Source organism: Bison bison, unplaced genomic scaffold, assembly GCF_000754665.1.
Source record: "Bison bison bison isolate TAMUID 2011002044 unplaced genomic scaffold, Bison_UMD1.0 scf7180017864036, whole genome shotgun sequence".
Taxonomy (NCBI): Eukaryota; Metazoa; Chordata; class Mammalia; order Artiodactyla; family Bovidae; genus Bison; species Bison bison.
Genome location: NW_011494608.1, coordinates 6,019,608 through 6,032,958, shown reverse-complemented (window position 1 = coordinate 6,032,958; position 13,351 = coordinate 6,019,608). Strand labels below are relative to the sequence as shown.

The 13,351-nt window shown below is 49.4% G+C and overlaps 1 protein-coding gene across 10 annotated transcripts in view; it reads left to right on the top strand.

Annotated features, from left to right (window-relative positions):
* The window catches only part of PTK2 (protein tyrosine kinase 2), a 194,671-nt gene that overhangs the window by 146,893 nt on the left and 34,427 nt on the right, over positions 1-13,351 (top strand). For all 10 annotated transcript variants that reach the window (XM_010834795.1, XM_010834796.1, XM_010834794.1 and 7 more), the window contains 5 exons: positions 2,789-2,889; positions 5,471-5,586; positions 6,372-6,472; positions 7,879-7,968; positions 10,362-10,566. In XM_010834795.1, the coding sequence (XP_010833097.1) occupies positions 2,789-2,889; positions 5,471-5,586; positions 6,372-6,472; positions 7,879-7,968; positions 10,362-10,566 (613 nt within the window). The remainder of the gene's footprint in view (positions 1-2,788; positions 2,890-5,470; positions 5,587-6,371; positions 6,473-7,878; positions 7,969-10,361; positions 10,567-13,351) is intronic.

Genomic DNA, 13,351 nt, shown 5'->3' with positions numbered 1-13,351 from the left:
GGGTCTCTCGTTCAGAGGCTTTGTCACGGGAGCCTGGTCTTTCCCTTCCCAAGTGTCCATAATTAAATACACGATGCCTCTCTCTCCCTCTAGACTGTAAGTCCCAGTGGGGACAGGGACCGTGTTTGTTTTGCTCATGGCTCAGCCCCAGAGCCAACACAGGGCTTAACTCACAGAAGGTGGTTGTAGCTTTTGGTTGCATGAATGAATCTTAGTGTCTTTCATCACATGTACATGGAATTTCAATAAATATTTACCACCCAGCAGCCCAATAAGTGATAAGTCATGGAATAAACCAGATGGTCACTTCATCAGTCAAGTCAGAGCAAGTCCTGATCCTGTTCTTTGATCTTTGACTGGAGTATGAGACAGGGCCTGGCGATGACTTCCATCTCAACTGGTGTGCTTCTTTAGGGCGTCGAGGCTGAGAAAACATAGACTGTGTATCAGCCATCATTACCTAACAGCCTATGTGCTTTTCCTTTGGTGGTAAAGTGCATTATATATTTTCAAAATTGCACATTTTTAAAAATTGCTTACCTTTCTCTAAAATTTTTGCGAGTAGGTATTGTGATTTTTGTAAGACTTTGGAATCATTATTACAAAAATCAATTTTAGCATTTTGTAAGTAGTCAGGTCAAACTAACCTTGTTCTTTCTGAAAGGCTGTAATTTCAGAGAAACATGCTACAGGCAGTATACCTAAAATTCTGTAGGGCTTTGACAGGCTGTACATGTAAGTGTGGCAGCGTGGACTAGATCGGGTCATTAAACTCTTTCTATAAAGCACCACGTACCAAATATCCTGGGCTCTGCAGGCCAGGTGGTCCCTGTCGAGGCTGCTCAGCTCTGCCGTCAGAGTGTGGAAGAGCCACAAACAACTCAAAAAGGAGCGAGCAAGACTGTTGCAGTGACTCTGGTTGTGGAAGCCAGCAGCCACCCTGGCCCGCGCTCCTGGCCCTGGGTGAGTCAGACTGCTGCGCCTGGCAGGCTTCAGTCCTGCAGATAGAGTTTCCTGGCGGCCGCCGTCTCCTCTTAGCCCTGCTCTGTGCAGTGTTCTTAATGATTACCCCGAGGAAATAGAAAAGCTTGTTAACTATATGTTAAGGGTAGCACAAAACTGAAAGAGATGGTAAGTCAATTGAAAATAAGAGTAAATGTGCCGGGTTCCTGAACGTCTGTCCCAGGCCATCACGCTGCACTGAAGTGATGAGCTGTGCTGACGAGGTGGCTGTCAGCAGTACATTGTGGGTTTTGCACCAGGTATTGATGTGTGTGGTGTTTTTTGTTTGTTTCTCTGGTTTAAACTAACAGGTCCTATTTTGGGGATGTGTGGGAAAAATTGAGGGGAGAATACCTTAAGGGTTTGAGTTCTCTTAAGTGAGGGTGTGGTCAGTCTGCAAGAAGAGCCAGTGTGGTCCTTGGGTGCAATCTATATATATAGATATAGATATGTAGATCTATATATATATAGATATACAGTCTTCCATATCTACAAGTTTTACATCCACAGATTCAACCAACTGTGGGTTGAAAATATTGAGAAGAATTCCAGAAAGTCCCAAAAGCAAAACCTGGCTGTGCTGTGCTCTGGCGCCTGTACACACGGTGTTTACGTTGCATTAGGTGTTACAGGAGGCACAGTGCATGGAGGCTGTGCACAGGCTACATGCAAATACTCCGCTGTTTTCAGAAGCGCTTGAGCGTCCTCAGATTTTGCTTCCCCTCCAGGGGTCCTGGGACCCATCCCCTGTGGATATGGAGGGTCAGCTGTGTGGTGTGCAGAGTGAAAGCAGAGAGGCCTGTCTTCCCCAGATGGAGCCGGCACTGAGCTGCAGTCCACACTGGGCTCCGTACTAGAGTGGGTATGACGAGACAGTTTCTCCTGCTCTGTTGCTCATGTCCTTGCTTGGCAGCATAAAAGTCAACCCTGAATTGGTCCCCAAAGTTAAAAAAAAAATTTTTTTTCGTTTCAGTAGGCTGTGAAATCCAGGTGCTTTGGAGGGACCACTGCACTAGGTTGCCTGTCAGGTTGCTTCCAGGTTTGAGGTTCTGTAGTTCTAGGAATGTTGTCCTGCGTCTCAGTCATTCTAGCGTGCTGTGCAGGTGACTTCCTTAACCTGATGTTAGAAATGTGTACATGCTTAAAAATAGGTCCCCACATCTAGGTATGTGTACCTGTGCAGGGCCCTCTTGGTCATCCTAGGCTCAGCAAAGCAGTCACACTCACGTGACGGCCACAGGCCACGTCTGGCGTCAGACTTTCTGAGAGGAGTTCAGGCCTGGAAGCCACATGCTGGCATTTCCCCACAGGGAAGTCCTCACAGTGGTCCAGGAACTGCTTACTTAGCCCTGATAGTGCTGGGAGGTGATGCGGCCACAGCGATGGATGCCAGAGCCTCTCGGGTCAAGGAGAAATCCTCTCAAAGCCACTGGCATGGACTCTGGGGCCCTGCAGGGGACGCCCAGCGGCACTCACACTGAGGAAAGCGCCTGCTGCCCCACCAGCAATTTACCAATCAGGTGGTTTTACCATGAAGGGTATTTCTTAGAAAATGAATCACACATTCCAGCTCGGTCAGCTTTCCAGAGGAAAACCTGGAAAGTTAGCCTCAGGTCAGATTTGTCCCTGGAAAAGAAGAGGAGGTTTTCTCAGCCAGTGAAAAGCATTGAGTCCTAACCACTGGACCCCCAGCGAACTCCCGTTAGCCCCAAGTCTTAGCTGAACTCGTCTTCAGGAAACTGAAAGATCTTCAAAACAATGACGGTGGACACCTGTTTCTCCCCAGTAACGATGCGTCAGTTTGACCACCCTCACATTGTGAAGCTGATCGGAGTCATCACAGAGAACCCGGTCTGGATCATCATGGAGCTGTGCACACTCGGAGAGGTACCCGCCCCCCACCTGCTGCGCCTGCACCTGCAAGGGAGTGCATGACATACACTCTCACAGTATATAAGAGTGTCTGTGTGTGTGCGTATACTAGTGCACACTCGGAGAGGTACCCGCCCCCATCTGCCGCGCCTGCACCCGCAGGAAAGTGGGTGACGTACACTCTCACAGTATACACAGGAGAGTGTATGTGTGCGTATACGTAGTATAGTAGTATGGTGTAATAGTGTGGTCGCTCAGTCGTGTCCGACTCTTTGTGACCCTGTGGACTATAGCCCACCAGGCTCCTGTGTCCATGGGATTCTCTAGGCAAGAATACTGGAGTAGATTGCCATTTCCTTCTCCAGGGGATCTTCCCGACCCAGGGGTCGAACCCAGGTCTCCCACATCACAGGCAGATGCTTTACCCTCTGAGCCACCAGGGAAGCCAAGGGTCTCCCCTGGTGGCTCAGACAGTAAAGCGTATGCCTTCAATGCGGGAGACCCGGCTTCGATTCCTGGGTCGGGAAGATCCCCTGGAGAAGGAAATGGCAATCCAGCACTCTTGCCTGGAAAATCCTATGGATGGAGGAGCCTGATAGGCTACAGACCATGGGGTCGCAAGAGTCAGACGTGACTGAACGACTTCATTTTCACTTTCACTATAGTAGTATAGTGTCCTCATTAAGTTCCCAAGTAGTCCCCTAGCTCAGTGCAGGCAGCAGGGTCTTCCCACCCCAAAGCTTTGTCAGGACAGGAAGCAGCAGGTGACCAAGAGGTTCTCTTTATTCCCTCTCTCTTGCTGTTGCCTAAAGAACACACCCACTGATTTGAGTGTGAAAAAAACAATGTTAGTGGAGTTTGGGTAAATGAGTGCTGAATTTAGGTAAATCAGAACTATTGCTTCATCTTTGGGGGAATTCACTTTGCAGTGTCTTTCAGACCAACTAACGTGAGTCCCGGTTTCTTAAAACGTAGCAGAGCGTGAGCAGATGTCCTTATTTGACTTCCTCCAGGACGCAGACGCTCCTTGGTGTGTCACCACCCCCTGGACGCGGGGCCCCACCCAGGCCACTGAGTCACAGATGGGCGGGCCGGCTGGGCCCCGCCCTCTGTCCGTCTCCAGGCTGCTCCCTGGGCCCTGCTTGGGGTAAACCTTCCAGATGTCTGCACGTGACGTTGGTGCTGAAATCTACTAGTTTAACCGTCTAACACATTGTGCACATTACTTGTTTCTGGAAGGACACCAGGCAGTTTTGCTTTTAGTGAGAATCGGGGTTTTAGTTTCCGGGAATCAGAGATGGCCTGGGCCCGTCGTCCTCTCACGGTGGTGTCGGCCCTGCCTTCTGGGAACAGGGCGCTGCTGGTGGCCCCCCTGATCTCCTCCCCAGCTCTGATGACAGCTCTGTGAGGCTCTAAGAAGAAACTGTGGCTAACATTAGATGGTCTAAAAGACACTGCAAAGTGAAGTCCCCCAAAGGTGAAACAGTGGTTCTGATTTACCTAAATTCAGCATTCATTTACCCAAACCTCTCTAACATTGCTTCTTTCACTCTCAAATCACTGGGCATGTTCTTTAGGCAACAGCAAGAGAGGGGAAAAAAATAACCACTTGGTCACCTGCCACTTCCAGTCCTGACAAAGCTTTCTGGTGAAGGAAATATCTTAAGGCCTCTAGGATTTCTCTTCTTCCTTTCCTATACTTTTCCAAATAAAATGGAGTGTTTACATAGTAAATTGTTTTGTTCACATTATTTTTCTGCTTTTGTTTTTGGAGAATTTGCTAATTCTTCTGGCTTAGATCATTAGTAATGCTAGAAGGAAATGGCAACCCACTCCACTATTCTTGCCTGGAAAATCCCATGGATGGAGGAACCTGGTTGGCTACTGTCCATGGGGTCGCAAAGAGTCAGACACGACTGAGCGACTTCACTTCACTTCACTTTATGTGTAGGGAGATTGTGTAGGATTGGAGTTCATCTCCCTTCTTTGCTATATTAGCATTTAGCCGAATTAGTCCTGTTGGTCATAGTATGGACCCGTAAGCCTAGTGCTTAAACACCTGTAAACACGTAACCATTTTACCCTTCTTCATCCAAGATTCCCTGGCGGCGAAGGGGGGACTTCTTGCCTCCCCTTTGTCCTCATACCCTTGTGCTCAGGTCGGCCTGGGGCGTGGGGTGTTCTGGGGAGGTGGGCTGACCGTGGTTGTGGAGGAGGCTTGTTTTGTAACTAGATTTTTTTTTTGTTCTCCGGCTCTCATTATCTGGTGGTATTTTATACCACAGCTTTATTCATTCCCTGGAACCATCTTTCTGTATTTTTCCAGAAATGTGTCTGTAATCATGAGAACTCTAATTTTTGCAATTGGATCTCAAATGAAGAATAATTAGGCATGATTTCTGAGATGATGTGTCTCTTTCATTATGCCTATTTTTTTGGGTTTTTTTTCTTTTCTTTTAGGATAGAATTGAAGGCATTCTCATAAAAACGCATTTGGACCTTTCCAGATCATTGTTGAATGTAGCTCTTCTGCTGTTGATTTTTAGTCTCTGACACTAATTATTTTTCTTGTTCCTTTTGGTCATTGTTGAAAAAGCTGCGGTCGTTTCTGCAAGTAAGGAAATACAGTTTGGATCTAGCGTCTTTGATCCTATATGCCTATCAGCTTAGTACAGCCCTTGCGTATCTGGAGAGTAAAAGATTTGTACACAGGTGAGACCAGTCATGAAGCTGGTGAGCTGCCTCTGAGTGGGGGGGTGGGCGGAAGGAGGTTCTTACGGTGCCTGAGACCCTTTGCCCCTCTTGACTCCTACACAGACGGCGCTGAAAGTCCTGCTGTGTAGTGCCATGGCATGGGACTCATGGAGTTGAGGGGTTTTCCTCACATGGAGTTGGAAGCACATCACTGGTTCCTTCCACAAATACTGTTGACAGCCTCTATGTGGCACTGTGGACCTAAAACATATTGTCATGGAACTTTCTAGGACACCATAGCGTCATAAGTAACATCTGTTAGCCTTGTGCAGAATTTCTGTTCTTAATCTGGGTCTCTCATTTGAGTACAAGTGAAAGCCCTTACAGTTCATTTGCCTAGTATTTTTTGTTGGAAGAGTTCTGAAGATCATTTTAATTGTATTTAATGAGATTTGTTAGTAACAGTAGGGTTACACACCCTGCCCTGTACTGTCCATCAGTTATTGCAGTGGGCAGTGTGATTGTATGAAAAGTAGTAAGTGGTTTCATTATTTGAGAGTTTTCTTTGCCATTATTCAGGATACTAATCACCATATTATTGAGTGAGTAAATATCTGCCAAAAGGAATATATTTGAAGTAAAACAATAAAAGCATCTCTCTTTTTCAATGTATAATAAAGTTCCTGTTTGTATTATATATAAGCTGTCTTTCAGAGTACCTATGTGTCTTTATATAACATAGATCAATTTGTGGGGTTTTCCTCTCGTATTAAAATTTATTGTTCCACATTCTTCCTTATCAGGGACATTGCTGCTCGGAACGTTCTGGTGTCCTCAAATGATTGCGTAAAATTAGGAGACTTTGGATTATCCCGATATATGGAAGATAGTACTTACTATAAAGGTAAGAAACCAGAGCGACAAGTAGGAAGTATGTTCAGTGATTTTTAGCTCTTAAAAAAAGTACCTTTTAATGTGCTCGGCTGAGCTTTGACGTAGGTGTGTAGTCAGGTCCGTGGAGCAACGACAGCCTTTTCGGTGAAGGCGCTAGAGCAATTGGTCATCCCTGGGCAAGAAACGGCCCGCAACCTACACTCACTCTCCATTAACTCAGACCCATCATAGACTAGTTACAAGACCTAAGACTGTGAGACTTTTAGGAAGAAAAATAGAGGCAAATATTTTGAATCTAGGGCCAGGCGAAGAGTCCCTGGATTTGACACCAAAAACATGCATAAAAGGGAAAAAATAATAACTTGTTCCTCATCAGAAGTTAAAACCTTTTGTTCTGCAAAAGACCTGGGCAGATGGATGGAAAGCCACCAGTTACAGAGTGGGAGGAGATGTTTGCTAACCACATCCCCAACAAAAGACTGTTACCCGGGCTACAGAAAGAACGCTCAAAACTCACAGGTGAAAAGGGAAAGAACACAGGTGGAAAAGGGGCAAAAGATAGAAGAGAGATTCCTCCGCAGGCTATTCAGGTGGCACAGGGCACGTCACCCCTGGGGAAGTGCAGAGTGAGCCACTGGGGGTGTTGGGCACACCTGTTGGGGCGGCCATGGTCATAGTAGTGGTAACATGGAATGCTGGCAGACATGGAGAAGGCAAGGCGAGTTACTTGTGAATTGTTTGTGAGGGTGTTAAATGTCAAATGATACACCCACTCTGGAAAAGAGTTTTGCAGATTCTTAAAAAACTGAACATGCACTCTCATTTGACCTAGAAAGAGACACCCAGCCATCTCACCCAGAGAAAGGAAAGCCCACATTTATACAAAACTGGTGTTTGTTCATTGCAGCTTTATCTCTAGTTGCTGACAGCTGGGATCAACTCAGATGTCCAGCCCCCGACCCTCTGCCTGGTAGACACAGCTCGCCACCTCCCAGCGGAGGGGTGGGCACCCTGGCTCAGTGAACACAGTTCCTCCCAGCCTTCCTACAGAGCTCCAATCTACTGACTCTAGAGACTTCCATCCTTTAGTTTTTGAGCTGAAATTTAGCTGATGTGATTTTTTTCTTTAATTTTGCCAATCTCAGAATCAGATTGACTTGGTTCTTCAAGTTATTATTAATTTTCATATTCTTAGTACCTGAGCTAAGGTTTGGACTGTTAAGTCTGTTGGCTGTGAGCTCTTGGCTGCATCCTGCCCTGCTCCCCGCCTCCCCACATCACCCAAGTGACTAGCATTGAAAGGAAGGGAAAAGTGGTTCTCCCAAAGACCCCATAGTGGAAATCTCAGGTGGCTCTAACTGTGAGGTCCCTAAGCAGATAACAGGGAGGTTTTACTTTCTCAAATTAATCTTCCAGCTTCCAAAGGAAAATTGCCTATTAAATGGATGGCTCCTGAGTCAATCAATTTTCGACGTTTTACCTCAGCTAGTGACGTGTGGATGTTTGGTGAGTATTTGAGAACTTCTGTGGTTAAAATTACAGTTCGTATGTTCTACGGAATAAACTTCGCGCTGTCTGGTCAGAGTCGGAAGTTGGTCTGCCCTTCCCTGCCCGACCCCCACCATCACACGCCGTCCTCACCCATCTAGCGCGGACCTCTTCCTCCCTCATGGGGTAAGCTCTTTGCTCCCTTCCCTCCTCTCTGCAGCCTTCTGTGTGGCGTTACTTTTACGTGAGTGATGTAAACGGTTGACCTGCCCGTCGGGTGACGTGATGGCCCCCAAATCCGGCATGTCTGAGACTGACTGCCTTTCACCTCTCTCTGGAGTCTGACCTCCTTCCCAGCTTGTCTCAAGGCTTGAAAGCTTGTCCTTCGCGTCCTGTAGCGCTGCTGCTCCGATGTCCCCCCTGCCAGCCCCGGTGGTCCCTGCCGCCCCCCTCCTGCCCTCTGTGTCCCTGCAGAGCCCCCAGGCATGCGTGCGTGTGGCTGACGTTCATCCTGCAGCACTTCTTCCCTCTTCCCAGCCGCATTTTTAAATGACTCACCTTTTTGGTGTGGATGATGCTCCGTCTCCGCCCTACTTTCCAGACACCTCATCCTGACATCCTTTCCTCCCATTGAAACTGGTTCTGACCTTCAGGGTCACCTGACTGTCCCCTTTCCACGTGTGCGGCAGGTGTGCCACCCCGACGTGGGCTCCCTTTCTCCGCTCTCCCTGCGCCTCCTCTCTCAGTCACAACACTCCCGCGTCGATCCTGTGCATGGTCCTCTGTGCGTATTTCCTCTGCTGGATTTCAGACAGCTTCCCAGGAGATGATCTGTTAAGTTTATGCACCTTCTTTTTCCTGTAAATAAAAACAACTTTATGTTTCTCAAGTATGTGTTCTCATTTTTTTCTTCTGCTTCCTTGCTGTTGCCTTTCAACAACCATTTAGTGCCTTAACCCATATTAGGTGAAAGAAGGAATTCAGTCAGACAGGAGACGGTGCCCTGAGATTGGAGAAGGGGCTGCAGTCCAGTTGGCTTCAGATCCTAAGACCTCACTGTCTGCTTTGTGACCCATGGAGCAGGTTGCTTAACGTCTCAAGGGAATTCCTCATTTCGGGGCCTGAGATGCCTATTTGTTTTTTGTTTTTCTTCACATTTCTGGAACTAGGATTTGTGATGCATCAGTGGCACCTCACAGTTGGTGTCACTCGGGGTGTTTATGTGGTTACTCGCATGCATGTGTGTAGACTTGGTTTTGTTCATATCAGTGCTACTTTCTTATCTGAATGAGTTTAAAAGAGCTCTTTGGTAAGAGTAAAATAATTCTAAGAGGTAACAAAGGATCACATTATAATTTAGTTGGCAGCATATTCCCTCCTTTTCTGGTAATATAATAATGCATCTTAAAATCCATAGCATCTTAGATTTCATAAACAACAGTTTTTAAAAAGATGTAAGGTGTGAGGATTAAGGATGATGTAAATTTCAAAGAAGGGTTCCAGACACGCATTGAAGTCTCAAGAAATGATACCCGGTGTTGTCATTAGTAGTGATATTGTCATAATTACTGGTGAGAAAAAAAACAGAAGTAAGGCAGTTTTTTTGAGGGGGGCGGTCATACACTGTTCAAAATCCTTGTCTTTTGGCTAATTTCAGATCTAATTCACATTGACGTGAAGTTGTGCCTTCCTGTCTGAGGCACACACCAGCTTAGGTGCTGAAGATGCCGAAAGACAGTCACAGCCCCTCTGCCCCTGCCCTGGCAACAGGTGTACAGGCCACGCTTGTGGTGGGGCAGACGGGAGTTTCCAGGGTCGGGGGTGGCGGGCAGGGCGAGGAACTCACAAAGGCACCTGCAAGAGGAGAGCTGTGATGAAGATGATGAGCAGTGTTGAATCTAGAGAGTTCAGCACCAGCAGAAGCTCCAAGGGGCGTGTTCTCAGGCACATCTGCCTGGCCAGTGCGCCAAGTGATGGGGCCTTGAGAGGAATCTGAGAGTCTGAACGCGTTAAGACTTGAACTGTAGGGTTTTCTCTGTCAGGCCTCGGGTCAGCTGCTGTGGTTGTGAGCAGGTTGGACTAAAGTGGAGGGAAATCTAAAATGCATTCAGCCTCTTTAAATTGGTTCACTGAGGTATGCTGTGAAATACCACTGTAGCTGGGGGGCGGTGTGTCTTCTAGTGTAGATTTTTTTAGAGAGATAAACCTCTTACAAACCTCTTTTTTTTCTTGATAATACTGTTTCATCATTCCCATCCTACTAAACTAACGTTCCCGTTTCTGTTTGATAGCAGAGCTAACTGAACGCTGCTTTACTTGGCCCGTGTGCCAGCTCTGAAGTCACTCCTGAAACATGGGAACTGCCCTCCTCCTGCTAAGTTCACGGCTGTGTTTTTGCTCCTGCCCCACAGGTGTGTGTATGTGGGAAATCCTGATGCATGGCGTGAAGCCCTTTCAAGGCGTGAAGAACAATGACGTGATCGGGCGCATCGAGAACGGGGAGAGACTGCCCATGCCTCCCAACTGCCCTCCCACTCTCTACAGCCTCATGACCAAGTGCTGGGCGTACGACCCCAGCCGGCGGCCCCGCTTCACTGAGCTCAAGGCTCAGCTCAGGTAGGAGTGGGGTAGGGGGCCGGGCTGGGGCAGGGGTGGGGGCAGGCCTTGGCCACCTCTCCCTGGCAGATCCTCTTCTCAGTACATCTTGGGCAAGCATGATTACATTACTGATTTGTGTTTATTTACACCCCGTTAGTCTTAAGCACGTGTCTTAGAGTCTTTCTAAAGTTGAGAAGGTGATCAGATCTCCCTGGCCTGACTGCTCGGCACCGCTCCTGGGTCCTTCCTGACCTCGGTCCCCGCTCGGCTCTTCATCTCTCTGCACACACTCCGCTTTCCGCTCTAGCCGCACCCCGCCCCTGACCGCCTGGACCTCCTGCATTGTTCTCTGCCTTTCTTTCCACCCCCCCTGCACCCCCATTGCCCCCCGGGGTGCCCCTCTTCAATCTTCACAGCCCAGCTCAGGTGTCGCCTCCCTAATCCCACCCACCCCCAAAAGAGACAGGCCCACCTGTGTGGTGTCCTCTCAGAGCTTGTGTTATCTACCGTAGCTCAGACGCCCACCTTGCCCGCTCCGGGGCTGCCTCCTGCGGCCCCTGCTCTGTGCCAGGCGCCGCTAGACCCAAGCCTACAGCAGCCCCGTCCCCGGGGGGAGCACACGGCGCTCCTCAGTGTGCTGAGTGTCCGGAGGGGCTGTGCAGAGCTGACCGTCCACTGGGCGGCCTTCGTGCAGCTTACGCATTCCTGTAGCCCCGAGGCAGAGCTTAGGACCAGTACCTCATCCGTGCTCAGGAAGCAGTTGTTGAATTAAGTCTAGATTGAGGCTTAATACTTGAGTCAGCAGGACACTTTAATATAACACATAAGCCAGCCAGCCAGTACCATGGGTTAATGTGCCAAATCACCTGCCTCCTATTTGGGGTACTCCCTGATCTTAGGTAAGTTTCTTTATTTGCTGTATTTCAGTCTTTTTTCATAAAACTCACTGAATGTCAGGGTGCAGAATCCCGGGCAGCTCCTGTAGCCTGCCCTTACCACCAGGGCTTGAACCCTCCAGCCTGGCTCAGTACAGGCGGCTCAACACAGAAAATGATTCCAGGAGGGAGCAGCAGGGCCTGGGTGCGAGGTGGAAGCCAGTTGTCCAGTCGGCAGCTGTTGTGCTGTGTCTCCTCCTTCTAGGCTAGGCTCTGTGGGTCCAGAGGGAGCATGCACAGTCCTGACCCCGGATCTTGAAGTCCGGCGGAGGCGGGGGCCGATGTCCTTGGCCGCACCGTGACTCCCGCGACGCCCACCACCCGCCCACCTCCGTCCTGCTGCAGGGCCTCTCTGTGATGGCCCCTCAGGTCTCTTGAGACAGCTTTCTCCAGGCTGAAAGTCTCCATACGGTTCAGCTATATGCACTGCCAGTGTTGGGGCCCACTTTGAAACATGCTGTATTTCATGATTTGCTCCTACATGGGTTTGGTTCCTTGTTGACCTTTCCTCAGAGTTTGACAGTTTCTGTCCCTGAACCTCTCCACTTTGATGCTGGACTCCGCGGCGCATCCTTCCCCGTCATTCAGGGTATCGACCAACTTCTCCTCATCCCCTGAGCCCCTTCTGGGTTCATTTTCTTAACCCCCTGTGGCTTTGCTCCCAGCTGCATCTGCCGTTGGCTTCTGTTGTACCTTTTCTCACCGGCCCCAGGCCTGGGCTCCCCGCTGCAGGGCACTGTGTATCCTGGAGCACAGCTGCTGTGGCTTCTCCTGCCTGGCTCTTGCCCATGCCTTCTGTGGGTCATGGTGGGGCCTTTGTCTCCACCAGCATCGGGAAGCCATCAGTAATTCCCTGCCTGCCTGCGCACACCAGCTGACCAGCTAGGGAATCCTCACCTCCGTGTCTACAGACCTACTCCCCTCGCCCCGCACGCCTCACCCGTCAGTCTTACCCGAGCTCCCTGCTTAGGACAGCTTTCAGTGGGTTCCTGCCACCCCATCAGGTAGAGGCTTCCAGAGTAGCAGTTGGGGCTCCTCGAGTCTCAGCCGGTGCCCTCCTGCCCTTTCTCACACCGGGGCCACGCTAACCCACGTCTCCGCCTGGAAGGCACCTGCCCGCACCTGCCGAGATGGGCCCTGGCATCCTCCTCGGCCTCCTCCCTGCTCTGCCCTCAGGCTGCCCGGAGTTCTGGCTGCTTCTGGCCATGCTCGCCCTGCGCAGCCCCAGGCGGCCGTGGCCCGGTCCAGCCAGCTGCCCCAACACTGGGCACCACGTGGCTGGGCCAGTGCTGGTCACTGGGCAGGAGGACCAGACACTTTTCCTGCCCTCGAGGAGCTCACAGTCTAGTACGTCTCATCCCCTACTAGACTGAAGCTCCTTGAGGACAGGGATCGTCATACTCACCTTGGTGTCGCCCAACCCCCAGGCCAGGCTCTGGGACCCAGTGAGGACCACACAGCCGCCGAGCCCATGCTCGGCACACAGCAGTGCTGACGTGGCCGGAGGATGGCATGAAGGTGGGGTAGCTCCCCAGAGCGTCCCGGGTGAGGGTTGAGGGCGAAGCGCAAGTATTTTATACGCACACACATGCACGTGTATAAAAACATCAGGTCCCAGTTTATAGATGTTTTCTTGTGAACAGGTAGCACAGGTCCTTGAGTATTAGTTTATCCTGTTTGTTTTGTATTAGTCAGAAATGAAACTTAACTTTGTATTTGGAACATGTGGAATATGGCTACCAAATAAGCCAAATAAAATACAACTTTGTAACATAATAGCTTGCCTGGATAGCTATACGTAACAATGAATCACAAAAAAATAGAATCTTGGTGACTTTTCTGAAAGTTTTATTATATGCAAGATTCAG